This window comes from Phycodurus eques, chromosome 16 (assembly GCF_024500275.1).
Source record: "Phycodurus eques isolate BA_2022a chromosome 16, UOR_Pequ_1.1, whole genome shotgun sequence".
NCBI lineage: Eukaryota > Metazoa > Chordata > Actinopteri > Syngnathiformes > Syngnathidae > Phycodurus > Phycodurus eques.
Window position 1 is genome coordinate 22,907,576 of NC_084540.1, and position 26,994 is coordinate 22,934,569.

At 44.9% G+C, this 26,994-nt stretch overlaps 4 protein-coding genes across 4 annotated transcripts in view; 1 reads left to right on the forward strand and 3 right to left on the reverse strand.

Annotated features, from left to right (window-relative positions):
- Positions 1-4,986, reverse strand: part of grid2ipa (glutamate receptor, ionotropic, delta 2 (Grid2) interacting protein, a) — a 30,193-nt gene extending 25,207 nt beyond the window's left edge. The window contains 3 exon segments of the mRNA XM_061700980.1: positions 329-661; positions 1,983-2,236; positions 4,905-4,986. Of these exon segments, the coding sequence (XP_061556964.1) occupies positions 329-661; positions 1,983-2,236; positions 4,905-4,986 (669 nt within the window).
- Positions 4,987-6,107: 1,121 nt separating this feature from the next.
- Positions 6,108-15,381, reverse strand: e4f1 (E4F transcription factor 1). Its single transcript, XM_061701502.1, has 14 exons — positions 15,249-15,381; positions 14,904-15,025; positions 12,896-12,974; positions 12,034-12,218; positions 11,829-11,949; positions 11,595-11,747; positions 10,877-11,058; positions 10,556-10,780; positions 10,292-10,391; positions 9,509-9,726; positions 8,411-8,609; positions 8,157-8,338; positions 7,859-7,921; positions 6,108-7,229 (listed from the first exon to the last, which is right to left on the reverse strand). The coding sequence occupies exons 1-14, from the start codon at positions 15,343-15,345 to the stop codon at positions 6,849-6,851; spliced, it is 2,307 nt and encodes a 768-aa protein (XP_061557486.1). The 5' UTR covers positions 15,346-15,381; the 3' UTR covers positions 6,108-6,848.
- Positions 15,382-16,283: 902 nt separating this feature from the next.
- Positions 16,284-22,646, forward strand: narfl (nuclear prelamin A recognition factor-like). The gene is made up of 11 exons (XM_061700233.1): positions 16,284-16,392; positions 17,135-17,230; positions 17,306-17,449; positions 17,623-17,755; positions 19,481-19,615; positions 19,735-19,853; positions 20,501-20,630; positions 20,706-20,778; positions 20,864-21,001; positions 21,063-21,220; positions 22,216-22,646. Exons 1-11 carry the CDS (start codon positions 16,327-16,329, stop codon positions 22,455-22,457), a joined length of 1,434 nt encoding a protein of 477 aa, XP_061556217.1. The 5' UTR covers positions 16,284-16,326; the 3' UTR covers positions 22,458-22,646.
- Positions 22,622-26,988, reverse strand: LOC133414692 (hydroxyacylglutathione hydrolase-like protein). Its single transcript, XM_061700235.1, is given in 9 exon segments — positions 22,622-23,968; positions 24,039-24,119; positions 24,206-24,312; positions 24,863-24,966; positions 25,052-25,160; positions 25,215-25,319; positions 25,321-25,333; positions 26,665-26,729; positions 26,831-26,988. Coding segments are annotated over 9 exon segments (840 nt in total). The 5' UTR covers positions 26,936-26,988; the 3' UTR covers positions 22,622-23,817.
- Positions 26,989-26,994: the final 6 nt, after the last annotated feature.

Sequence of the window (26,994 nt, forward strand, 5' to 3'; positions counted from 1 at the left end):
TTGGGAGCCGTGCTTTGTCTGGTCCCTCACCTAGGACCCGTTTGCCACGGGTGACCCTACCAGGGGCGTGATGCCCCAGACAACTTCGGTCCAAAGATCATTGGGACACAAAACCCCTCCACAACGATAAGGTGAAGGCTCAAGGAGAGGTTAATTAATTAATTAACTAATTAATTAATTAATGCAATTAAGAACTTATTTAAATTAATCAAAAAATGAACACATACATTTGAATTTACAAATTTGTTGAAAATAAACCAAGCTCTATGAATGCAGCAAATATTCTCGAACTCTTGATATTACAGGACTGGTATGACAGAAAGTTCACCTTCTTGTTGAACTCCAAGGCCTTTCGAGCCCGAGTGTCCCTCACGCTGTCTCCGCTCTGCGAGAGAACCCGCATGCTGCTGCTCAGCCGCTTGGGCTGCCGCGCCATCCTGAGCACGCCGAGTCGCAGAGGACGGTACTGCGCCGCTTTGATCACGGCCGCCGCCATCTCGTGCCGCTTCACCGGGACGCCGTCGACCTCCATGACGTAGTCCCCGATTTTGAGGCCCCCGCGACCGGCCGCGCCGTCGGGCACGCAGTCGTCCACCATCAGAGGGCTGTCGCCCACCAGGGTGAAGCCGAATCGGCCGTCCGGACTGGGAGTGATGTCAATCTGATGGGGAGAAAACATGGAAACTAAATCAACTCAAAACACCCAGACCTCAAAACATCTTTTGCCATTTGGAATGAAAGGAAATGCAATTGATCAGACAAAAAAAGGTTTTGTATTGATAGCACAGGCTTTGGTGCTGACAAAAAGTAAAACTCATGTATGTATGAATGAAAGTTATGAGACTTTTTTCTTTTTTTTTTCTTTTGTCCTGTTCGCCTGTTAGGTCAAGCAGAATGGAAGATCTGTATTTCTTTTTTGCCGGAAGAGTTTTACTGTGTCACAGTGGAGTTTTTAAGCTTCCACTGTGGTTTCTAAGTATTATAATTGAAGTTTATTGAGAATCGCAGTCGATCAGTCGAACAAAGTTTCTAGAAGAGGGGAGAGAAAACAAAGACAAAAGACAAAGCACTAATTATAAACAGGATGAGAGAAGTGACAACAATTAAATATTAAATATGAGTGTTGCATAGGGCTGTAGTGCTACACCCTGTGAGGGAAGGACAGGACAAGGATAGGAGAAGAAGCATGCAGGACAAGGGTCGTGAACCCTGGCTGTATAACTGAAATGTGGTGGGGTTAATTAACTATGTCAATTATAAAAGTCTATAGAACAAGAGTATAAGTGAGGGGATACACAAGCGCTTAGCATATTTATGAATTATTTGTCGCAATAAGTGCGTGGCCCCAGCCCCAGTGAAAGAGTCCCAGGGGTGTGTGCCTGCGGACACATGCAAGTGAATTGACACCGTTCTACGTGCACAAAGACTGACAGGTGTCCTGTAATTGTTGTGCCCGCAATTTCAATGCCCCTGTATTGGCTTGGACGGGAACGTCGACCTCCCCAACATGGCCACCACGTAGGCACGTCGATTAGCCGGGTGCTACAGCAAGCTGGCGTACCTTGTCATCATATCGATGGTGTTTCCCTTCGTAGGCTAGCATTAGCATTTAGCCAGCAGAGTAAAGGCTAATCTATGTGGTTGTTTTTGATTCATCGAATGATTGAATTCTTTATTTTGCACATGTGTAAAAGTGACATAAAAAGAACAACAAAACAAAACAAAATAAAATGAAAAAGTTAAATTATACATATTCGAGAGAAGTAGGAAGAAGTAAAACTTATTTACTACAACCCCTCTCTCGACGTCAGTGAGGCAGTGATTCTTTCACATACCACTAGAGGGGGAGCCTGTGTATGACACTTCTGAGAATTACTGAGCTAACCAAAGCCTGGCGGCAGCATTTTGTGTCATGGACGTACAATCGAGTAACGTAGTAATAATAACAACGGGGTGAATGTACTGTGTGTGATCCAGGACACCTGTTCAATCCGCGACACCACGCCGATGCTGGGCGGCACCGTCTTGAGAGTCTGAGCCAGCGCGACGAGTGCCGGGGTGCTGAGGTTGGTCACGTCCTGGCCTTCGATGTCCACCACCTGGTCCCCGGGCTGCAAACCCGCCAGGAAGGCGCTGCTGCCTTCCGCCACGGACAAGATGTAGCTGGGCCCCGCGCCGCCCAGTCGGAACCCGAAAGCCTCGGGCCAGTTCTGATTGGTTACGGGAAGACCGAGAACTGAAAAGAGGACACAAGGTGAAATGTTGAAAAGTTGTGATCTTGAGATACATGATTGTAGAGGCCCAAAATGATATGACCTTAAAATCAAATCTCAGGTGTTTTGGAATTTTTTTTTTTTTTTTTTTTTTTTTTACACAAAAATCAGATTGCAGATGTTTACCCAAAAAACAAATGTCAATGAAATATTTCAAAACAAGTTTAGCTCTGCCCCACCCTTTATGAGATTTGCTTTATTGCTCCTGATACTAAACAATTTTGATTATTTTTTTTTTTTTAAACAGATATTGATAGTCCCCTTCTTGAGCTGTCACCTTATCGTGGTGGAGGGGTTTGTGTGTCCCAATGATCCTAGGACCTAAGTTGTCTGGGGCTTTATGCCCCTGGCAGGGTCACCCATGGCAAACACAGCTCCCCAAACCCCTATGAAGATAAAAAAAATTCAGGAGGATGTTTTCCCTTGCCCGTACTCTGGTCACCGGGGCCCCCCTCTGGAGCCAGGCCTGGAGGTGGGGCTTGAAGGCGAGCGCCTGGTGGCCGGGCCTGCACCCATGGGGTAACGTGGGTCCCCCTTCCCATGGGCTCACCACCTGTGGGAGGGGGCATAGGGGTCGGGTGCAATGGGAGTCGGGTGGTGGCCGCAGGCGGGGACCTTGGCGATCCGATCCCCGGCTTCAGAAGCTGGCTCTAGGGACGTGGAATGTCACCTCTGGCAGGGAAGGAGCCCGAGCTGGTGTGTGAAGTTGAGAAGTTCAAACTAGATATAGTCGGGCTCGCCTCCACACACGGCTTGGGCTCTGGTACCAGTCCTCTTGAGAGGGGTTGGACTCTTTTCCACTGTGGAGTTGCCCATGGTGAGAGGTGCTGAGCAGGTGTAGGTATTCTTATTGCCCCCCAGCTCGGCGCCTGTACATTGGGGTAACTGTACATATATGCACTCATGTACCCCTGTCATATTGGAAAGAAAGTGTAGGCTACACCTTTTTTATAACCACAAGGTGGCGGTGGCATATTAGAATGAAAGTGTACACCTTTCTGATAACCTCTAGGGAGCGGTGCAGTTTTGGAATGAAAGTGTACTGCTTTTTTATAACCACTAGATGGCGGCATACGTTTATAAAATGTGAAAGTTTTTTTTTCCATTTGCCCGATAATGCGCACTATTGACTTTTGACAATTTTAGGGGGGGGGGGGAAATGCACATTATACACGCTTCACTTGCTTCACTCCAGATGACGGACAGGTGGGTGATGCCATTACAATTCTGTGAGGGTGGATTGTTCCCTTAATGGTGCTTAATTCCACTTAATTACTGTTAATTGTTGATACCTGATGTCCACAAAGTTTTGAGGATATCAGATTTGTATATTGCGTAATCACATTCCCTGCATCGATCCCATTTGTTGTTTTATGTCTAATGAGTGCTGTGAAAAAGGTCATTCAAACAACAAATCAAGTCATGAACCAAGACTCATGACATCGTATGACACGAAAGAATGTTAACGTTTCATTGGTCCACACAGGAACAGGCCGTGAGGTGTGAAATGAAGGTCGAGGTGTCCTTCACACCTCAGCCAGAGAGCTGCTGCGCAGCAGTAGCAAAACAAGCAGGGAAAGGGAGCTTCTGAGTGACGGTTGCTATTTAGTCCACTGTGCTGCCCCCTACTGGCCTTCCCTTTGGTGGTCACTGACCTCGTTCTACTGGTGCTGGAAGGAGTCTCGAGGGGCTAAAATGACATCTGGATACATCAAACCTGACTATTTGAGGAGAGGGGATGATTTATTTTAGCAGTCACTTCAGAGGCAGTCATTATGGTTCTGATGGGGGGGGGGGGGGGGGGGGGTTCCTGAGGGTTTGACCTCTCTGTATTGTTCAGTGCAATTCTACAACACCGCAAACAACAACCAACCAGTCAGTGTCAGCTAATTTGCGAACGGAACATCAGCTTTGTGAAGGCTGAATTTTTGATACAGCTCTTATATTGGATTCCAAAGCAATGTGTGAAGTAAGGGATCCATATACTGTTTGTGTCCTTCAAATTAAACTCAAGTCTTTGTCAAAAACAATGTTGCTGGGAGGTAAACTTAACCTAAGGGGAAAAAATGATGATGTTATACAGCTATATTTTAACATCCAAACTGTCATAAAACATGACCTCCTTAAATTGAGGAGGTGATTTAAGATGTGGACAAAAATAACTGCAATGCACAAAATGAGGATTAAGCTTGATATTGCAAAGGAAACATAACATAGCACTCTAATTGGAACGAAAGTCATCCATCAAAACAGAAGGAAAGAACCATTTTTCTTTTGTGTAACTGTTCAGAGGCGCAGGAAGTGAGACAAAGCGAGGTAGCCCAATTAGGAAGACCAAAGTCAGAAAAGTAACAAAAACCAAAAGACAAACAAGTGAACGAGAGGTGGAAAACTTGAGAACGGTACAGGAATTTAATCAGGGCTACATAATAGTCTGAAATGCGTCTGGGTGAATTAAATATACATATAAATCAGAACAGAAGATGGTGTCAAGTCTGTGAAAATATGGATCATAATCTTTACATCCATTCTATTCTCTGTCCTATTACAAATAAATGTTGGGTTCTTTACACTGGCAGAAAGCTCACGTCATCATGTAAAAACGTTGCCGAGCCAGAAAATGTCACTTACAGAAATCCTTAGAAGTACTCCGGGTGCTAGACTTGCTCTGGCGCAAGGAGAAGCGACCCTTTCTGCTCAGGAAACGCCTCATCCTCGCCCGGCTGGCGGCGGGGCACGTTCCGGCCAGCCTCACCCTTCACCCCCCGGCCTGGGGGGCAGCAGACGCGGTCGAGGAGCGCCGCCGCGGGTGCCCGAACCTAACGCGCAGGCTGAGGCTCACGCAAGCCTCCGTGTCTGGATGATGATCGGAGAACTGGGACAGTCAGTTTAGAAATGGTTCTTTGCGAGAAAAAGGTACAGCGAAGCCCCATTTTTCTATAAATACCTTTCCCTCCTCTCTCTCTTCTCTCCATGTTGTGCCGGTGGACGCGGGGCCTCTCAGAGGGCTGAAGAGTGACCCAGAAACGGCAGCGTGTACCAGCCAGGGAAATGATTTGAGCGTCTGCCTTCACCTCGGCGATGTTAAGAGATGAAACGTGCGGCTCCTCCTCAAGGTTGCACACGCACAAAGGGGTCAAAGCAAGAACAATGCAAGCAGCCTCTCGTTGCAGGTGAGACCTTAAAATAAAGTCGCCTTAAAATAAAGACACAATGAAGCAGTTGTTTAGGAAAGTTTAACTGACTAACTACAAACTCATGGCATGGACCAGTGTTTCTCAAAGTGTGGTACGATTACCGCACGTGGTACACGGGCTCCCTCTAATGGTAATGGTAACTGCGTGTTTCAGTGCCGTACTTGAGCCTTTTTTTTTTTTTCCCCCAAATCTAGTACAGTACATTTGTTGAGAACAGTTCAGTTGTATCTAATTTATTAGTTCAACAAATGTGCATTTAATCTTTTAGAAATGTTTGATTTTAAACATTTGGGTAAAATATAAAAATTCGGTGTTATATTAGGTATGTGCCAGTATTAGATTCTGACTCCGACCGTAGGATATGAGGAAAAGTATCACAGTTTCACAGTAAAGCAATAAAAGCTCTAAAATTTATTATTTTGCAATGTTTGGGTACACAAAACTTTTTTTTTTTTTTCTCCATTGAACGGGCTAAGTAGGTAGGTTAAGTGGATGACATAGAAGAAAGAAAAAAAAAAAATCTAAACATAAAAAAACGTTTTTAAATAAAATACAAATGTAGTACAACTTCAACAGCACTTCTAGGAAAATTAGTAGATACTTCTTTTGCTCTTTACCGCTTTGTAAAGATGACAGACAACTTGGAAAGGTCATCAGGCTCACTTGCGCTCATACCGCTGATGGAACGCTTTAACGGTTTTGAAACGATGACTTTAAAACTGCGAAACCCCTTGAAACTGGTAACCGCCCCACATCCCTAGGTTCAATACATTTTAATTTCATCATTATTTAATTTATCCTTTATTGAAGTGCAGTGTTAATGTTGAAACTGTATGTTACAGTGTCTTATAATATCAAATTAAGAATATACCCTCTGCCTTGTTTTTGATGACTACTTGGGCTTAGTCATTATGATTGTTCATGGAGAGGTTCGTATTGTTTTTGGTGGTACTTGGTGTAAAAAGTTTCAGAAAAGCATAGACATTTTTTAAGAAAATAGGATTTATTTGATGTTGCCTAATGAGGGAAAACTGGGACTGCAAAGGGAAGAAAAGACAGCCTGTGATTTGGTTACCGCGCAGCAGGACTCAAAGATGTTTTGGACTGCAGAGAAGCAACAAGGCTAGCAGGTGACATCAAAAACATGGTAAATAACTGCGGATTTTGTTTTAGAGGACTTTCAAAAAAATAAAAAAATAAAAAGTTTAGTTGCACCACTTTTGCACGTAACCCATCACGGGTATTCCACTGCCCTGTGATGTGAATTCATTCGGTGTACAAATGAACAAAAAAGTTTTTGCTTTGAAGTTTTTTGCAGCTTTAACCGCTTTGACCTTAGTTTTGCTTGTGGAGTCGGTGCAATGCTGCTCCTCTTCGATCACACAATGACAGTATGAATCTCCACCTCTTGGGGCGTGGTGATCACATCGTATTCCTCCTCCTGCTGCTGCTGCTGCACCAGCTGGATTCCCTCCTCGACCGCCTCCTCCATGGTCACCATAGCGACCGTCCCCTGCGCGGTCTTGACGGCGTCGGCCAGCAGCGTGCCGTCGCTGATGGCCGAGGCCAGCGTCATGGCCACCTGCTCCGTCAGGCTCTCGGGCGTGGCGATGGTGATGGTGTCTCCGCAGTCTACGATGGACGCGCCCTCCTCGCCCCCGCTGACGTTGCGGAGGATGATCTGGTGGCTGCCCGTGCTGCCCGCGCTGTGCGACTGGCTGACGATTTGCTGCACCACCTTCACGATCTGCTTTCCCATCTGGCACGAGTGGTAAAAAGGAGGTTATGGAATCATGTGACTAGCAGCTGGAGGGACTTTCACGCCCTTTGACAGAAAGTGAGACTCTCTTGGCTGTGTTCGGAATCAATCGCTCATTTCCTACTCCTAATCACTTGACGGTTTTGCCTTGAGACACGAGAAAGACTCAACCCGTCCCGCATACCTTCTCTCCATCCGCTTCCCCTTGGGCAGGAGGCAATGGAGCATGTGGTGCAGGACCACCACGCTGAGGAACAGCTTCTTAACATTCAATTAAAAATTAAGAGTGCTATTTTCCTTCTTAAAAAAAAAAAAAAAGTGTGTTTTTTTTGGTGGGGGGTTAGAACGGCTTATGGAAATGCTTTGAGATAAGAGTCACGAATGAAACTCCTACCTCAAGGCACCACTGTATTGCTTTTCTACTGATTATTGTTCACTACATCTCAAGATGTATCGTGGGATACATTTAGGGCACGATATAAGGGATTAACATACTCACTAAACATTCGAACAGCGCTATGAAATGTAAAATTCACTATATAGGCTGCTAGAGTATGTACAGTGGACGAGTGATGCTGAACACAGCCTCCGATATGATGAAGCGTTTCAAGCAGGCTGCTGATACGGACCTCATTTTGGCTGTCCTGAATGAGCGTAACCTGTTCTTCGTGCACATCCTCATCTGTTTGCGTCTGGGGGATGCATGAGAAGAGCATGAGTTGAATGACACAAGGCAACAACAACAAAAAAGCTAGCTTAAATGTTCAGGAAACTCCCGCCAGCTTGCAAATCACCATTCCGAGGCACCTACTTGCCAGTTGTTTTTTGTTGAACATCACTAAAGCTAATGACTGAAAAGTGTCCACATATTTTTGACAGCTACAATGTCCTGGAACTTTCCATTTGCTCGGCCATCTGCACTCTCACCTTGATGATGTACTCCTGCGTGTCGGCCACCACGGAGGAGAACTCCACCAGCAACGCGTGAGGGTCTTCTGTGATGATTGCCGTTGTGGCGAGGTTCTCCCCGGAAACCTGTTCCTCTGTGACCACCAACTCCTCTTCCCGCTGCTGCTGCTGTTTGCCGGATTCATCCCTGTGGCACCCCCCTAGTGGATGTCACACCATCTGAATTGTCAGGCCTGCTGACACACAATCGGTCTCATGCACACCATACAGACCTTTAGCGCGTACGTGGCGATTCAGAGTCCCGTGCTCGGCGAAGCCCCGACCGCACTTTGGGCACTTGAAAGGCTTTTCGCCAGTGTGGTGGCGAGTGTGTCGCACCAACGAGCCTTTCTCTCGGAAACCTCGGAAGCAGAACTGACACACGTACGGCTTCTCCTCGCCGTGGGTCCGCTGATGCACCTGCAGAGCGTTCTAAACGAGATTAAGACGTGCAGATAAAGAAACAGCCGCAAACTTCCGTGCTTGTCCGCAGCTCGTTAAGAGGCGCCGAGTGAGATGTGGAAACACTCTGGTTACACGGCCGGAGTTAGTTACACACTACAAACTAAGTCAAAGCCTGATCTATCTATAATATACAACCAGCCACGCACAACTTTGCGTGTCACAAAAGAATTCACGCTCGTTACGCCTCTATTTGAAGTCAGGTTTCAACTCTTTGACGATGCCGTTCAGGGAGCTTTTCGGCTACATTTAATTAAGACACACGATTTTAGATAACGATGGACAGTAAATGTATTATTTACTTTGGAAGAAATCAAATGTGCTCAAATATGTCCTGCATAATATATTTTCATATATACTTTTCATCTTAATCCATTGCCAAGGTATCGGCTCGGACTCTGTATCGGGAGACGATCATAATCAAGTGACTCGACTCAGATGCTGGTTCAAAAAAAATGTGATCGGGACTTCCCTAGTATACAATTGTAAGAGCTATACAGACGTCTTCATCAATTCACCTTCTTTCTTCGACTTTTTTTAGGAGACATTTTTTAATTTATTTTGGGCATCGCAATTGCCAGACTGGATTTATTCTGTTGAGGTGTTGTCAGGGATCAAGTACTTTCGAGAAAACCACACACAGTTGATGACATGTAAATTCACAAAATTAATTGATAACAATAAAGACCATGTGTCAAAAGTGTGCTTGAGTGTAGAAACTAAACAAACTGGAAATGTGTTATTATAATATTATTCTAATTGTGACCCCCCCCCCCCATCCCATTTGCTTACTTTTGCACCCTCATTCCTGTATGTTGGAACGGAGAGTCAGGTGATTTTCAGTTCCATCAACTTGGAGGACAGCTCACCTTGGTCTTGTAGGCTTTCTTGCATCTGGCACAGGTGTGGGGTCGTTCATTGGAGTGGGCCCTCATGTGTTCCTGTACGTGTCCACGTGTTTTGTACAGCTTGCCGCACTCGCCGCACTTGTAGCGCCTCTCGCTAACGTGGACGTCCATGTGCTTCTTCAGCAGGTACCCACTCAGGAAGTCCCGCTGGCACAGGGTGCACCTAAAGGGTTTATAACCTGCAAACACATTTGTATTCATTCACTAAAAATGATGCTGATATTTTCCCATACTTTCATACATAATATAAATATGAAATCTCTTACAGTAATTGCAGCTTGTAGGTAGCAGCATTTATCAATACAAAGTACTATATCAACACTCACAAAATTAAACACTGACTTCAAATATTTAGTGGTCTTTTTTTTTTTATTGAGTCAGTGGTATTTTGTCACCTTTTGAGTTTGTATTTATGGACTGAGTGTAATTTTTTGGGGCTAATTACTGCCTCAATGTAACACTTTTTAAAGCTGAGCGCAGTCAGCAGCCATACCGAGTGGACCGTCAGAAGCTGGAACAGTTTGACGGTTAAACTTGGAATACGGACTAAAATGTTAATGTATCCAACAAAACCCAATATATTTCACTAGTCTTGAGATTTATTGGGCTAATCTGGGACGCCAGGCAACAAATTTTGTTCCATATGCGGACAACTGTGTTGGTGTGACAATAAAATTCCCTAAATCCTTGAAAAAACAAATTCAGTACTCGTGTTTTTTTGCAATACAGTGGAAATGGACTTACCCGAATGGCCTTTGACATGGAAGCGGAAGTAGTTCAAACCCTTAAAAGAGCGATTACAGTGTGGACATGTGTACAATTTGGAGGCAGTCTGCCCCGGTTCCTGGAAAAACAAAGGAAATAAGCCTGCTTTGAAAAGGTTTCTGTGCAAATGTCTGAAAGTATTGCTTCAATAAACAAGTGTTCCCCTTCTAGAATTTGAGTCCCCCCTAACACACAGAGTGGTAAAACAGTTGGTTAACTCCCCTTTTTCCTTTTCCCGCTTACCCGTGGCACCACTTCCACTAACTCCTCTTTAACTTGGACCTCCGTGCCATCAGCGCCAGGACACTCGATGACCATTTTCTCCAGTTCATCTGTGGCCTGCGAAGCGTCCACGCCTTCCTCTGTCCTCAGCGCAATGCCGGAGTTGAGGATGGCCTGACAGATGAGGTTATCGCCGGCGGCAGCGGCGGCGGCGAGGGCTTCTGCCTGAGACTGGTCCACAATTACCTGGACCGCGAGAGAGAGTAGACACTAGATGAAGCACGTGTACCTAATGTTGTGGCCGCTGAAGGCAGTCTACCCAACGGCCGTCTGGACACTCACCTGTTGCTCCTGTGTGGTGCCGTCCACCTCCATGGTGAAGTGGACCTGGTGGATGACCTCTTGGGAGCCCGCCTCCACCAAACTGATGACGGCAGTTTGCGCCTCCACCGCCTGCTCCTCTGGCGGCTGGTCCTCCACCACCTCCTGCTGACCGGTCTCAGCTGGGCTAGCTGCGCCGAGTCCTGAACACAAGTCACGTAGAGTTTTCAGCTACATACAGCGGAGTAACCGTGACTTGCCATCGTAAACGCTTCGGAACGTTTTTGTGTGCTATCGCCTATGGAAAAACAATCTGGTCCAAAAAACCCTTTCAAATTACAGCAAAACTAAAACATTGGTTCAACATGTCTCCTCGACAGTCTCATTTGGTCTGCTACTCGGCGGCAGCCCTCCTCGGATTGGCTGACAAGTTTCAGTTGAAAAGATTTCCCAATCGCTCGTACGGGCAGAAATTCTGATACAGCAATGCGTCAAAATTACCGTGACGTTTTTAAAGGTGGCATTTGCAATAAAACTCAACTCACGCAAATGGAACAAAGTTTTCGTCGTAGAATAAGATAAAGCATTCACACAAAAACAATGTGCGGGGTAGAATAGGTCATGTACTTCAGTAAATCCTGGGGGAATCTTAATGATAAAGTTCAGAAAATGTGGGAGGTGGGTGTCTCTGCAGGTGTGGTATCCAAAAAAGGATTTCTTTCAGCTTTGGTATGAATACCTTTCTTCATTCCATCCTTGCTCACCAGAATCTCCTTGCACTGAGAAAAGCGGATCTTCTCAATGCACGGTGTGAGGGACTTGAGGTGTCTGGTGAGGGCTCCCGACTCTCTGAACGACTGGCCGCACAGCATGCAGTGGTACGGCCGCTCATCTGCACCACAACAGCGAGAGTTAAACAACAGGATATCTCCCTTTTATTGATTGAATTGACACTTTGAGGACTTTAGCATACCAGAGTGACGCCGGTTATGACGAATCAAGGAGCCTTTAGTGCGGAAGGACGTGTCGCATAGTTCACACGCAAAATTCTTTTGATCGCTGTGAGTCTTCAAGTGAGTTTTCAAGATGTTGCTCTGTTAAATCCAAAAAAAGGTTTTGGTCGAAATCACCTCTCCTGCTTGAGATCACTCGTAATGTGACTTTTATTTTTGACACACCGTTTTAAAGGTCTTGTCACAGAGCTGACAAAGGTACCGCCCGTCTACGTTGATTTTGTAAACGGGCCTGTCGCTCTCGGCATTGTCAGAAACGGACACTTCAGGCGTCTCAGACTGTTTGGACACTTTCAGAGATGTGCTTTTCTTCCTGCAGCCTCGTCCCAACGCAGCAGTGCTTGCATTTGCTTGGAAAACAAACGCAATTCGGTCAACTTGCAGGTTATAGAGAGACAAAAATAAATCAATATAAAATGTTTCCTATCTTTCCAACCGCACTCAGTACTTCCACCTCAAATCCCGGTCATCTCCAGTTACTTCCAGTGTTCTGTTCTTGGGCACCTACGGTTTATCATTTATCTTTTCCCCCTTGGAAATAGCTTTCGTAAACATAACATCAATTTCCACTGTTCGGTGGATGACACCCAGCTCTACCTCTTCAATTTTTCTGAAGTGGCTTCTGCAGTTCATAGCACTGCTTATGCAAACAACATGGCGTTGTACGTGGGGAAAAAAAGATTTTATTTTAAGACCATATTACCCAGCCCTCCCGCTTTTCCTGTTCAGGGTCACGGGGGAACTGGGGCCTATCCCAGCTAACTTTGGGAGGACTAGACACTGGACTGGTCACCAGCCAACTCCAGGATTTATCGAGACAGACAAGCATTCACTGAGTGGGAATTAAACCCACGCTGCCTGCACAGAACTCAGGAGAGTCAACCGCTTTACCAACAGTGCCTCACTAAACTATTACCTCTCAGAAAAGGAGCATTATTGAGACTTTTTAACACCTTTCATCTATATCATCAAATTGTACACATACACCTAAGGGTGTCATGAAGGGAGTAGTAAACGGTACACTTACTGTTTTTAATGTTGGTGCTCTCTGGCTCACTTGAGGCAGCGTCTTGCACCGCTTCGGTGCTTCCATTGGAAGCCTCAACCTGTTGAAACAGTAGCCGGGTTTACATCGATAATTCTTTGTCATTCCGACCGACATCATTCCGACTGAGTATCTCTTAATAGTTGAACTTAATTTGACCCTTGCTAAACTTTTGAATGCACCTGTCCAACTGTTCAATGTTTACGTACTTTTGCACTTGCTGTTCTCTGACAAGGAGCTGGAGGCCAAATTCGCAACAGGTGTTTGATCCATGAATGGATGAATGAATTTCCTGGTTCAATAAGAATTGGTATTTAAACAGTCCTCTTCATCTTGCTGTTCACATTTTGACGTCAGGAGATCAAGACAACACCCAACCAACAGTACCTCAAACAGGATGTTCACAGGAGGTACAGAGAGACTGTCACAGAAAGGCATACAAGTGGACGTCCTTGCAAAGTTTCATGGGTCACCTTGTGAATTTTGCCCTTCAGCTCCTTGTTTTCGAAAATAGCATTGAGCAGTACCCAAAATCCTGTGCATACAGTGCCGTGAAAAAGTATTCTCAAATTTCTTATTTTTTTTTGCATAGTTTCCCCTCTTTGTTTAAGATCATCAAACAAAGATAACCCATGTAAACAAAATGCCGTTTTTATTTTATTTATTAAGGGAGAAAATCTATTCAAAGCTACCTGGCCCTGTGTGAAAAAGTAAATGCCCCCCTTGTTAAAGTATCAATTATCTGTGGCTTATCACATTTTCTGGACAGTTGAGTTCATTTTCAATGACCACATCAAGCCCGATGACCAGAAGACCTTCTCAATCAAGATATCACTTAAACAGAACCTGTCTGACAAAATGAAGTTGGCCAAAACATCTCAAAAAAGCTGCAACAAAATGACACGATCCAAAGAAATTCGAAAACAGATGAGAAATAAAGTAATTGACATCCATCAGTCTGGAAATGTATACAAGGTCAGTTCTAAAGATTTAGGATTCCAGCAAACCATAGGGAGAGCCATTAACCTCACGGAGAGAAAACATGGAACAGAGGTGAACCTTCCCAGGAGTGGCCGGCATATAAACATTACACCAAGAGCACAGCGACGACTCGTACAGGAGGAACCCAGGACAACTTCTCAAGAACTGCAAGGCCTCCCTCACCTCAGTTAAGGTAAGTCTTCATGACTCAACAACAAGGAAGAGACTGGGCAAAGATGGCAAGTTCCAAGGCCAAAACCACTACTGACCAAAAAGAACATGAAGGCTCGTTTTACTTTTGCAGAAAAAAAAATAAAGACAAAAAAATTGAACTTTTTTTTTAAGGTGTCCGTCTTGTTACATCTGCTGTAATTGAAACACAGCATTAAAAATTTATTAAAAAAAAAAAAAAAAAAAAAAAACATGACTGGTCAAACATGGTGGCAGTAGAGTGATGGTCTGGGACTGCTTTTCAACTTCAGGACCTGAACGACTTGCTGTGATCGATGGAACCATCAATTCTGCTCTTCTACAGAAAATCCTGTCGGAGAATGTTCGGCCATCAGTTTGTGACATCAAACTGCAGCATACTTGGTTTAGCAGGATAGCGATCCAAAACACACCAGCAAGTCAACTTCTGATTGGGTTAAATAAATAAACAAGCAAACAAATAACGGTTCGGAGTGGCTTACTCAAAGTCCGGCCTTGAATCTGATTCAAATGCTGTGGTATGACCTTAACAAAATCGTCCATGCTCAAAAACCCTCCATTTTTGCTGAATGAAAAAAAAATCTGCAAGAAAGAGTGGGCGAAAAGATCTCCACAGAGATGTGAAAGACTCAGCTGTTGCTGCAGTTATTGGATTTAGGCGCCAATTACTTTTCACACAAGGCAAGGTAGCTTTGAATAGTTTTGTTTATTTTTTCTTTAATAAAGAAAATCACCATCTAAAATGCAAAAATATAACAATTTGCGAAAGGGGCAAATACTTTTTCACGGCCGGCCTTACCATTTGCTCTTCACTTTGACTGCTCGACTCTCGGCTGCAGCTGTGACGCAGCTTGTGTTGAATAAAAGCCTCCAAGGTGGAAAACTCGTTCTGACAGCGTCCACATTTGTGCACATCCTCATCTGGTAAAATGACGAGACAAGTGTGAAGTGTTGATCTCAAGCAGCGTTTAAATATGGAGCTGTTTGCAAGTTCACGTATTCCTGAGACGTACTGTGAAAACTCATGTCGCTAACGACAGGTAGCTGCTAGCTGCTAACAACGTCGACATTTGGAGGGAGTTTAACTAGGCCCAAACATTCAAAGACAACATTTAAGGCGTGTTTCGAGAGCAAGGAGGCTAACCTTCGTCTCCGAGGTTGGTGTGTATGGTGATAGTTCCGCTGCCGTCCTCCGCGCGTTGCCGCTGCTCATGTGCCGTAAGATTCTTTTCGACATTCATGTCGTTCAAGGTCTCCGACTCTCCGTCTGTGTCGCAACGCTGCCGCGGGGTGGCAAACATGGCGGATTTACGACCCCGTCGTCATAACAACACGACGTCTCTCTCGCGCGCTCGCTCGCCAAAAGGGAAAGGCACTAGATCGAATTTACTAGTTTGCATTCAGCACTTTCCCAATTTACTAGTTTGCATTCAGCACTTTCCCATTAACGCGTAAATTGACAAATACCATTTGAGTTTATTATAAAATTTAAGATGTCGAGCATAAAATGGCCGTGTTAACATTTAACAATCACATTTGATGTTTTGTTTTAGTGGTTTTTGTATAGGGAAAATTATACCGAATACATAAACACAAGGAAGTTGCTGATATTACTCGCTGTGCTGGACAAAGACATTTATAGATGCCGCCTTGGGTGCTAATTCGTCGACGCCATATTGGATGTGGCAAAGTGGAGCGATTGCTGCAAATGCTCTGTCAAGTGATTCTTTCGCCATCTGCGAGGAGACTAACATTATTAGTAGCAGCATAACAGGCATACATGAAGTCATTTGGACTTCCACATCCGTGCTGCAAACATTTTCACTATTAACGCTTGTCATCATCACGTCAATGGTGTAGCGATACCATTCTTCGGTGCTGGTAACGTGACTGAAATGTGCCACTATAAGCTGAATTTCATGTTTGTGAATTTCGAGTACATTTACTGCAATCTGCACAATCTAGCCGGTGTAGTAAACGGAGAAACGGGCAGGTTTGCCATACCCAATATGGTTGGCGTGCTGACGTATCACAGAAACGTTTGTGTACACATGTCTTGCTATCAAAGGTCAAATTAAGCAGCGCTTTTTGTTTTTCAAAAATGAACGTGTACCGTCTCTGTAAATATTGAAATGTTGTTTGAGTTTATTGCAAAATATTAGTCGTATTCTTGTATGACGACGAGACGTAAACGGCGAATCGCTTTACGGCGGGCAGCAGCCATGTCTTCTGTCTTTAGCGGCGTGCTGCAGTTGACCGATCTCGACGATTTTATCACGCCGTCTCAGGTATTGAAATAAACATTTCACGCATAGTTTTTTTTTTTGGGGTGAGACGATGTACTTCATCGTGACTGAAACGAAGCTGCTTTTCGCTCTTACGCAACAACGCATGTCAAGTGCGCATTTCTCCTCAACTCCCCTTAACGCAAGGCGCATACTTGATTGGCGACGGACAGCAAGCGATAAAGCCATCATTTCATAGTAAAGCATCGGAAATGTCGCGTTTTGCATCGGCTTCATTGCGCAATATGACGGTTGCTGCATAAGTCATCTTAGTTGACTTATTAGCGATAACTATTAATAGTATTCCTTGCGCTTCCTTATATCAACGGTACTCACTCCAGTCTTCCCCTTATGATAAATATTGCCATCAATTTTGCAATTTCATAAGAGCTTCTCCTCGTAGTACATTCATTTGGAGTATTGCAATGGCTTAGTCGCTGTGCTAACTAATGCAGGTCCTTTTCTGAACTCGACCTCATTCGTTGGGTCTTTCACACGTTAAGTCCCGTCTGGCTCACTTTCGAGTTTTGGGGTTCGAATCTCTGCGCGGGCCCTCCTGTGTGCACTTTTCGTGTGTTCTCCGGGTAATCCGCCATCTTAGCACATTCCAAAAACATCCATGTTCGGTTCATCGAAGCCTCAAAATGGTCCCCATGTGGGAATGGGAGCGGGAACGTGTTTGTTTATGTGCCGTGGATATTTTTAGTCAAATGCGAAAACGGTTAACTTCAACTCTGTTTTCTAGGAATGTGTCAAACCTGTCAAAGTAGAGAAGAAAGCCGGCAACTCTGTGGCCAAAATCCAGATAGAAGATGATGGCAGTTATGTCCAAATCAACCAAGTGAGTATTGATGAATAATTGTTTTGTTTCTTTTTTTGCTCAACGCCGCCCATTGATTGGCTTGTTTATTTCAAGTCCGGGCAGAAGCAGAAGCTTTCAAAAGCAAAGATCACGTTGAACGACTGTTTGGCTTGTAGCGGATGTATAACTTCGGCCGAGAGCGTCCTCATCACGCAGCAAAGCCATGAGGAGCTCTTCAAAGTGTTGCGCAACAATAAGGTAAATAGTGGCGAGCTGAAATAACACGTACATTGGAACCCCGACGAGCTTCGTACGTTACGCGACCAAACTCAATTTACACACGTTCCCCATTGAAATAATGGCAAATCCGCCCCATAATGAGGTCAAGCAGTAAAGGAAATAGTGCTTTACCAGACATGCGACTTCCACAGGTGAGCGAGACAGAGAAGAAGGTGGTGGTGGTGTCAGTGTCACCTCAGTCCAGAGCGTCGCTGGCCGCATTCTACGGCCTCAGCAGCAGCAGCGAGGCGGGCAGGAGGCTCACCTCCTTCTTCAAAGGCCTCGGTGAGGATCGGCTTCATTCATTCCCAGCGTCTGTTCTCTTCATTTTCACAGCATTTGTCTTGGCTGTTTCCAGGCGATACTCAACTATTCTGTCATTTTGGACCTTATTTTCCTTGAAATTCTAAGTTGATTCCTTCAGGTTGCGTTGGTGCACTTCATACGTCAATGTTATGGCAAGACATCAGAATCAGAATCATCTTTATTTTGCCAAGTATGTCAAAAAACACACTCGGAGTTTGTCTCCGGTAGTTGGAGCCGCTCGAGTACGACAACAGACGGTCAATTGACAGAGCAATAAAAGGTTGCTAGTAATATGGTAATGCCGTTACAATTGTTAATTTGCTTTTGCCAACTGTGCAAAAAGATGCAGAGTCCTCGAGCAGTTCGAATGACTAATCTCGCAATAGTCCGGTGCAACGAGCGTTGTGCAAAGGGCGCCGAGACTTCAAGCGAGTGTATGCGGTTTAAAGTGACTCGTGGCGTGATCATCTGGGACAATGTCGATTGTGCAAATGTTGCAGATGCTAACTCAGGCACTTGAGTGGCTAGTATTGGTTAACAACAGATATGCAAATAGTGCAGCGTGGTGAGACTACCGCAGTGAGTGATATATAATTGGCCCAACAGAAATGTGACAGCAAACTCAAGACAAAAAATTGGCATCATGTTGTAATGGAATTGTAGGTTAGCTGTTTAAGAAGTTGATCGTAAGAGGGAAGAAGCTGTTGGAATGTCTGCTAGTTTTAGTTTGCATTGTTCGGTAGCGTCTACCTGAGGGAAGGAGGCGGTGACCGGGATGCGAAGGGTCCGAGAGGAGTTTGAACGTTCTTGTCTTAGTTCTGGCAGCGTGCAAGTCCTCGAAGGTGGGTGGGGGGGTACCGACAATCCTTTCAGCAGTTTTGATTGTCCGTCGCAGTCGGGAGTTTGTCCTTTTTTGTAGCAGCACCGAACCAGACTGTGATGGAAGAACACAAGACTGATTCGATGACCGCTGTGTCGAACTGCCTCAGCAGAGAGAGAAGAGCAGCGGAGAGAGGACACAACCCTGGGGCGCCCCGGTGCTGATGCTGCGTGTGGATGAGGTGGCCTCCCCCAGCCTCACCTGCTGTGTCCTGCCTGTCAGGAGGCTGTAAATCCACTGGCAGATGGCAGGTGAGACGCTGAGCTGGAGAAGCTTGGAGGAGAGGAGTTCAGGGCAGATAGTGTTGAACGCAGAGCTGAAGTCCACGAACAGGATCCTCGCGTAGGTCTCCGCGCTGTCCAGGTGTTCTTGGATGAAACGCAGTCCCATGTTGACTGCATCATCCGCAGAGCTGTTCGCTTGGTAGGCAAACTGCAGGGGGTCCAGCAGGGGACCTGTGACGCTCTTGAGGTGGTCCAGCACGAGGCTTTCAATGGACTTCATGACCACAGATGTCAAGGCGACAGGCCTGTAGTTATTTAGACCCGAGATTGCAGGTTTCTTTGGGACTGGGATGACGGTGGAGCGTTTGAAACAGGATGGTACTTCGCACAGTTCCAGAGATCTATTGAAGATCTGTGTGAAGACTGGAGCGAGCTGGTCCGCACAGACTTTGAGGCGGGATGGGGACACGAGGTCTGGGGCTGCCGCTTTGCCGCCCCCCACGCCCCCGTCCCTATTAGTCCGTTCTATCGAGGTCCCACAGTAAAAGTGAGTGCGCAGAGTGTGTTCATTGGGAGGTTTCCCGAATGTTGGTTTTGCAGGCGTCCATCACGTGTTTGACACAAGCTTCAGTCGGACCTTCAGCCTGCTGGAGAGCCAGCGGGAGTTCGTGGAGCGCTTCCAAAGGAAGGAGCAGGACAGCCGATCCTTGCCCATGATGACATCAGCATGTCCAGGTGCGCCACGAAATAAAACGTCAACCTCTCCTGTCGACATTCCACTACATGAGAATCCTCCCCAAATGTGTGTCGCCTGCTGAAGGACGCCGACTTACTTGCACTGGATTTTTGCTCAGGTTGGATCTGCTATGCGGAGAAGACGCACGGAGAGTTTATTCTTCCTTACATCAGCACCACTCGCTCACCTCAGGCGATGATGGGCTCTCTGGTTAAAGGCTATTTTGCACAAGAGCAGGTACACACGCACACTTTTAACAGATCGCTCTAGTTCTAATTTCACACTACCTATCAGCATATTACCCGTGGTGTGATCATTCTGCCTCAGAAAAAGAATAAACAAGTAACGGGAGTGATTCACATTAGATAGCAGCCCAATAATATTCATTTGGTTCATCTTCTTCATAACATTTTCTCATTAATTTATTCACTGAGAAATTAAGGTGATAGATAGATAGATAGAGCGGGCAGGTGTGGAAATAAATGTTTGGATACTGGACCAACATTTATTGGCTTCTTGTTTTCTCGCGAGTAGTTTTTGTTTCTGCTTACAGGAAAAAATGAAATTAGAACTATACAGGACAGTATATTTTTAGAAAAATAAAACAACCTGTATTGATTTAGGCTGATATGACTGTAATTATCAACTTCATAACTTTTCTTTGTTAGTATCCTTTGCCTTTTTGTTTTTGTTTGTTACAGTACATTTCCCAGCTGTAATATTACTGACCTCTCGTCTTAGCTTTTCAACATTAGGGTCTTTTATTTTCCGGTATGGCAACCATACCAGAAGTTTAGATTTGTTTCAAATGATCCCAACTTGTAAGGCATACTTGACTATCCACATATGTAAAATATATTTGCAACCGAGTTGTGTGTTGTCAGGGCCTGAGCCCACAGCAGATCTACCACGTGGCGGTGATGCCCTGCTTCGATAAGAAACTGGAGGCCTCCAGGCCGGACTTCTACCTGAACGAAGCGGAGAGCAGAGAAGTGGACTGCGTCATCACGTCTGGTACGGCCTTCCGCTTCCGTCGTCATCGTGCCGAAGTCGATCACCGCTTCCGTTGTGTTTGCTTTGCCCTCTTAGGAGAAGTTCAGAAAATGCTAGAGGAGGAAAACGTGACTCTTAATGATATCCAAGCGGGACCTCTAGATACACTGTAAGTGTTTCAAATACAAATACTTTTTATCCTGTGACAAATAAGTTCTTGACCCGTGTTCGTGCTATTTTTATTCTCTGCCCAGTTTCAGCCGCGTACGAGACGGCAAGTTCCTTAGCCACGCCGGGAGCGGCTCAGGCGGTTACCTCCATCACGTCTTCACCTACGCGGCCATGCAGATATTTGGAGAGGAGGTCAAGGAACTCACCTATAAGATCCTCCGGTGAGCCTTTGCACGCTTTGCGGTGGTAATTGGCGATTGCGGCTCATGGCCGTTGCCGCAGGAATAAAGACTTCCAGGAGGTGACGCTGGAGAAGGACGGAGCGGCGGTGCTGAGTTTCGCTTCCACTTACGGCTTTCGCAACATCCAGAACCTGGTGCAGAAACTCAAGAGGGGGAAGTCGCCGTACCACTTTGTGGAGGTTATGGCCTGTCCCTCGGGTAGGCAAAAAAAAAAATCATACAAATTCCACAAAACATCCGCTGTCAACCTTGACATCAGGGTGTCACACTACATAAAGGCTTTATAAATCGCTTAAAATTACGGTAGAAGTTCGCTGTAAATCCTTCATAAAAATGTTAAAAATATATATACCGGTACTTTACAACAATTAGCGTGAAGCAAAACAGAGTGAATAGACCCACATTGATAAGAAAATCACTATAAAAAAAACAAAAAAAAGTCAGTATAGCACAAGAATGGATAAATGTAAATGTCATGAGAATAGTTTCATTTATACCACAAATAGGTTGCTAGTTATGATAAAGTCAGAATTTTACAAGTATCAAGCTGGATTTTGATTTGAAAAATGCAATCGTATAGGATTAAAGGCAGAGTACTACAGTATAAGAAAAATAAGTTGGAATACGGCAGCCTTATTCTGACAATACAATCATATTTTCAATCTCAAAAAGATTTAAGTCCTATTTATACCAGAGAAAAGTTGTTTACAAGAATAGTCATTTATTATTTTGTTTTTAAGTTTGATTATTAGTAGGATGAAGTTATAGTTTTAACAGGAATTTTAACAGTATTTTTTACGAAAATAAAGTCATGTTTTTATTTGTAAAAAGTCTTGTCAAGATAATAAAATAGGATTTTTACTAGAAATGAAGTTGGATTTTCCTTTTACGAGTAGAATAATACTAATTCCATTTTTCTTTTCATACCATTATGACCTATATAGAAAATTGTATGGACGACTTTTTTTCTTGTCAGTGTGGCTCTGATCGTCACTATTCCGTTATTAAACGATCAAAGCAGTGGGCTCAGTATTTGGCAAACTGTGGTCATTTAATGATGGACAGAATTTTGTACAATCTAAGTGATAAGTCGCTTCATATGTTCGCCCTTATTGTAAAACGAGGCGCCCTGACACGTGTGGCCGTCATCGGATGGCTTCCCCTTAGTTGAAGGCGCTTTTATGACTCCTCAGGATGTCTGAACGGGGGCGGGCAGCTGAAACCGTCGCCCGGTCAGAACCCGAAGGAGTTCTTCCAAAAGGTGGAGGCGCTCTACCGAGCCGAGCAGGTCCCGGCGCCGGAGGACGACGCCGCCGTGGCCGAGCTGTACCGCTCGTGGCTCGGCAGCGTGGGCCAGGAGCGCGCCAAAGAGCTGCTGCGCACAGACTACCACGCCGTGGAGAAGATGATCAACGGGCTCGCGATGAAATGGTGACCCCGCGCAAACCGCCAATCGCGTGCGACTGCAGTACTTCAGTGGCAAATGAGATTTTAAGTTAAGTGTCAAGTCAAAGGTATTTTATCACCTTAAATGTTTAAATATTAAAGAAGCTTGGCACCAAATTCAGTACCACTCATTTAAATATTATACACATATATTTTGATCAAATAAAAACATTCACCAAAACTGTTTGTTGCGTCTGTAGTGATGTTTTATTGATTCAATGTAACATCTTGCAAGTATTTTTCTAATAATTATTATGAGCACATCATACTGGAAAAAAATGCATGTTGGAGAACATAACTATATGTCAATAAACCAGCAAATTTATTTGAACTGCGCTGGCTAGTTACAGAGGATACAAAAAGTCTACACACCCCTGTTAAAATGCTAGGTTTTGTGCTTTTCACAAAATGAGACCAAGCTAAATCATTTCAATTTTTAAAACTTTTTCCACCACTAATGTGACATACAAACTGTCAAACTCAACTGAACAAAAATCTTAAAATAAAAATGGCCCCTTTAGTGTCAGCATTAACCAATCACATTCAAACTCACGTTGAAGAGTAGGAGGATGTTCTAGTAGGCTTTTCCTGACATTTGGCAATCTAGCGGAAGCCTGAATGTTTGTGCTATCACTGACTTGTCAGGAAAAGCCTACTAGAACAACTGAACTTTATTTGGGGTTAATGATAGCCTTGTTTTGTCTCGAGAGCTTTTGCTGCTAACCAGACGGAAATAATTTGGACAAATAAAAAGGTTTGCGCGAGACTGTGCCATGTGGCCACAGCAAATGATGAACACACTATTGGGTCGCGCCTTCCGTCTCTCCACTCTCTGATAGACTGGTCCTATTGCGCCGGTTTTAAAGTTTTAAAATAGTAAAAATTTAAATAGAGGCATAACATGGGGCCTGTTGTGGTGGGACAAGTTTTACAATCATACAAATTTAAATAGAGACATAACATGGGGCCAGATAGTGATTAATTTTAAAACCATCATTTTAATAATATTCTACTGTCAGGTCATACAGTAGTTTTTTTTTTAATTATTTTTTATTCATTTTTTATATTTGTGTGTGGATGTTTTATATCCACAGTAAACACAAACTAAGCATTAATTATGACAAAATAAACAACTGATATAACAAACTCAATTGGTCTTTTATAATCAATTACTTCTCAAAATTAAACATTTGGAACATATATACGCAATTAAGTGATACATTTTTATTTCTTTTTTTTTTTTTAAATACGCGAATAAGTGGTTTTCCACTGGCCTTTTTGAAGCAGCAAACCCTTGTGAAGGTGAAAGATGACGTCACTCTTCATCATTTGCAGCCTTCGGCCGGAGGTCAGCGTCCGAACAGCCCCCACTCCAAAGCCAACATGGCGTGGGGAGGAAGGCTCTCCTTGGGCTTCTTGAACTTGTCCTTCTCCTTGCGCAGGACCTTCAGCACCTCCACGGGGTCAGTCTTGCCCGTGAACTTCTGCACCCTTTCCTCTCTGCGCGTACAGAGAACGCAACGAAATCAGTGTGAGCGGTTACGCGTCTGATCGACAAACCGAAGCGTACGTGAGGCGTAGAAAAGGGTTGTAGTCAAACTCCTCCCGCAGGGTGGACGGCACTGGGTTTGTCGTCTTCATCTCTTCGCCTGTGAACACGGGCGTGCAGCAAGAGATACAAATAGAAACAAATACATTTGTCACACTGGCTTGATGACGCGACATTGGGAAACTTATCTCACCCTGGCCCAAGCGAGCATTTCTTTAACCTTCTCCTTGTCCGGTTCCACCAGCAGCGCAAACTTCAGGTTCTTTATGGTGTACTCGTGTCCACAGAAGACCTTCTACACAAGGACTCAAGAGTTACAAGGCCTGGACCAGTCAAGCGGATGACGGCACAGAAGTCAAGGCGACGCCCGAGAAGTCCGGTGTATCGTTCTCGAAACCGACAATGAAGACACACCTCAATTAATGTGAATACACAAACTGGATTCTGCATCGTCCGCCCGGGCCACGTCCTGAGGAAGAACCACCTTTCTCGAAGGCATCTACCAACGGCGCTTCATCTAACCTCTTGAAATGGACTTTCAGATAACCGCACTACGATATGAATGTTGCCCACTCCACATCTGTTGCAGCCCGGGTTAGGGTTTCATCCTGAAACGGGGATCCCGCCCGTCCGAGGTCCCTTCTCAAGGTTTATTCAGTTGTGGCCGTAGCAGCTTGTGTATGAACGTGCTTATTACGTGTTAGCGTTTGTTCAATAGAAAGTGCACCGGCGCCCGTTCTATAAAGTCTGCACTACATTCCCATCTATGAGTGTATCGCGATGATGTGTAGAGGCAAAACATGTCCATATGTTGGGAAGAAAGGAAACGATTGTGTTCCACTTACAGTGTCTTGAGGCAGGGAGCCCAGCACCTGAGTCAGGTTGCGAAACATCTGCTCGGCCGAGCCCTCCAGAAACCCGCCGCGTCCGGCGATAAACAGCGTATCCCCTGGCAACGGAAGGGAGGGCCGGTTAACGTGCAAAAAAGGTGACTGCTTTACAGCCCCGGGTGATTTTCCGTGCAGTTTGCAGACCTGTGAATACAGCGGGGGCGTCCGTGCACTCGTCCTCCCAGATGAAGTAGCACATGTGTCCAGATGTGTGGCACGGAGTAAACAGACACCTCACGTTGATGGAGTTGAACTGCAAATGCAGTCAAATGTACAATCGAGACACGAATCTTTTGTGCGTCAATACCTTGAGTTCCTGAGCGCTGGTGACTTGATCAGTCAGACCCTCGAAGCGGTCGTCTCCCCCGAACACCCTCAGACCGGGAACATCCCTCAGCAGGACCGCATTCCCCCCGAGCGTGGTCCCTGTTCAACGCAACAACACCCGGATTACTTATTTGTCGAGCTGGCGATTTATCAATTTTAAAGAATAGTTCTAGGTTATTTTGTTCAGGACGATTTCATCCAATTTATTCGCAGCGTCTCGACTTGCTTCCAATAACAAGATGGTTGCGAGCAAAGTGGAGCTATCTTACAAAAGCACAGCAAGTGTTGCTACATTTAGTGACGTTTCCAAGTCCTAATTCAACTGCTGTATTCTTTCCAAAAGTCAACTTTATTTCCTGCTACGAAGCAGACGCTGCGCGGAAACCTTTTCACATTGTTTTCCTGGAGACATTGAAGGGAATATAGAATACTTTATATTCTAATATGTAATTCTAACTAGTTTGGAAGAGAATGTGTATTGGAGTATAGGAGTATATTGCAGGAAGGCCCCAGCGGGGGGTATGTGGCCCCCATCAGGGGGTATTTGGAGACAGATGGCAAAGAAGAAAGGAACTGCGGGGAGCCACTATAAACATTGAATGCAGGAGACATCGGCAGGCGACGTCTGGACCCAGATCAAATAGTCATCATTTGGCCGAACAACGATGACGTCAGATTACGGACCAATCGGACGACAGCGATTCCACACCGGCCTGTTTGGAACATTGTATAAGTCTGGGGGAGAGCCAGATAGTTTTGTTCTACTACTGTATCTGCTAAGAATAAGTTAGGGTAGTTACGAAGCCAGAGCTCTGCAAAATGTATAGACTCCTCTGTCAGGAATAAATTGGTTGCTTTTTATACATTGTTGTGAACGACGTTCTTTCACGAAAACGAACACGCTTGGAACCACGGAAGTTCGGAGATTTTAAAAACACAGGTTCCTTCAAAAAGTAAAGCTCTGCGGAGCTCTGCGGATGGCAATCACAGAGTGAATCGCACTGAACGTTGCCAAAGTTTACACGTTACAAAAGCAGCAATTTGTCTAAGCCGACATTTTGCGAGCTACAAATATTTTGCCAAGATCGCTTACCTCAATTGTACAATTCTACATTAGAAAAGACCGGACCTTCGACCAGTGGCGCTTTCTGCATGTGCAATAAATGCAGCTGCACAGGGAAACGATGGCCATTGAAAATGTTCATTTATTTCTAAGGACCGAGTTAACATACATGTTTAAGGAAACTTCACATAATCTGCGAAGATTTTTTATTATTTTTTTTTTTTTTTATTCCTGTGGAAGTCCCTGAAGGGAAATTGAATAATGTAATTATCATTTGCGTTTTAATATAAGCAAAGTGTTTGAGGGACATCACACCTGTTCCTATATGCATGTGGTCTTTTATTTGCAATGTAGACGTGTACTCTACCAGTGACGATGTGCGGTGAAAACCGCCACCAATGTCAGCTTCTCTCGAGTCACTATTTCCAGAAGCTGATGGAGAAAGATTAGAGTCAGATGATCTTCCTACAAGTTTAGCCCCAAGCCAAACATTATCACTTTGCAACACTAATGAAGGCTAAAGTGTCTCCTACCCGGTGAGGGACTGCAGGCTCCACAGCTAAGGCCAGTTTGGTCTGCTCCTCAATCACCAAGTACATGTAGTTGTCCTCCAGGATGGAGATCACCTTTACCCTCATGGCCTCGCCACCTCCCACGCATGCGCACTCGTCGACGCTACAGCAAGAGTACGCGATTC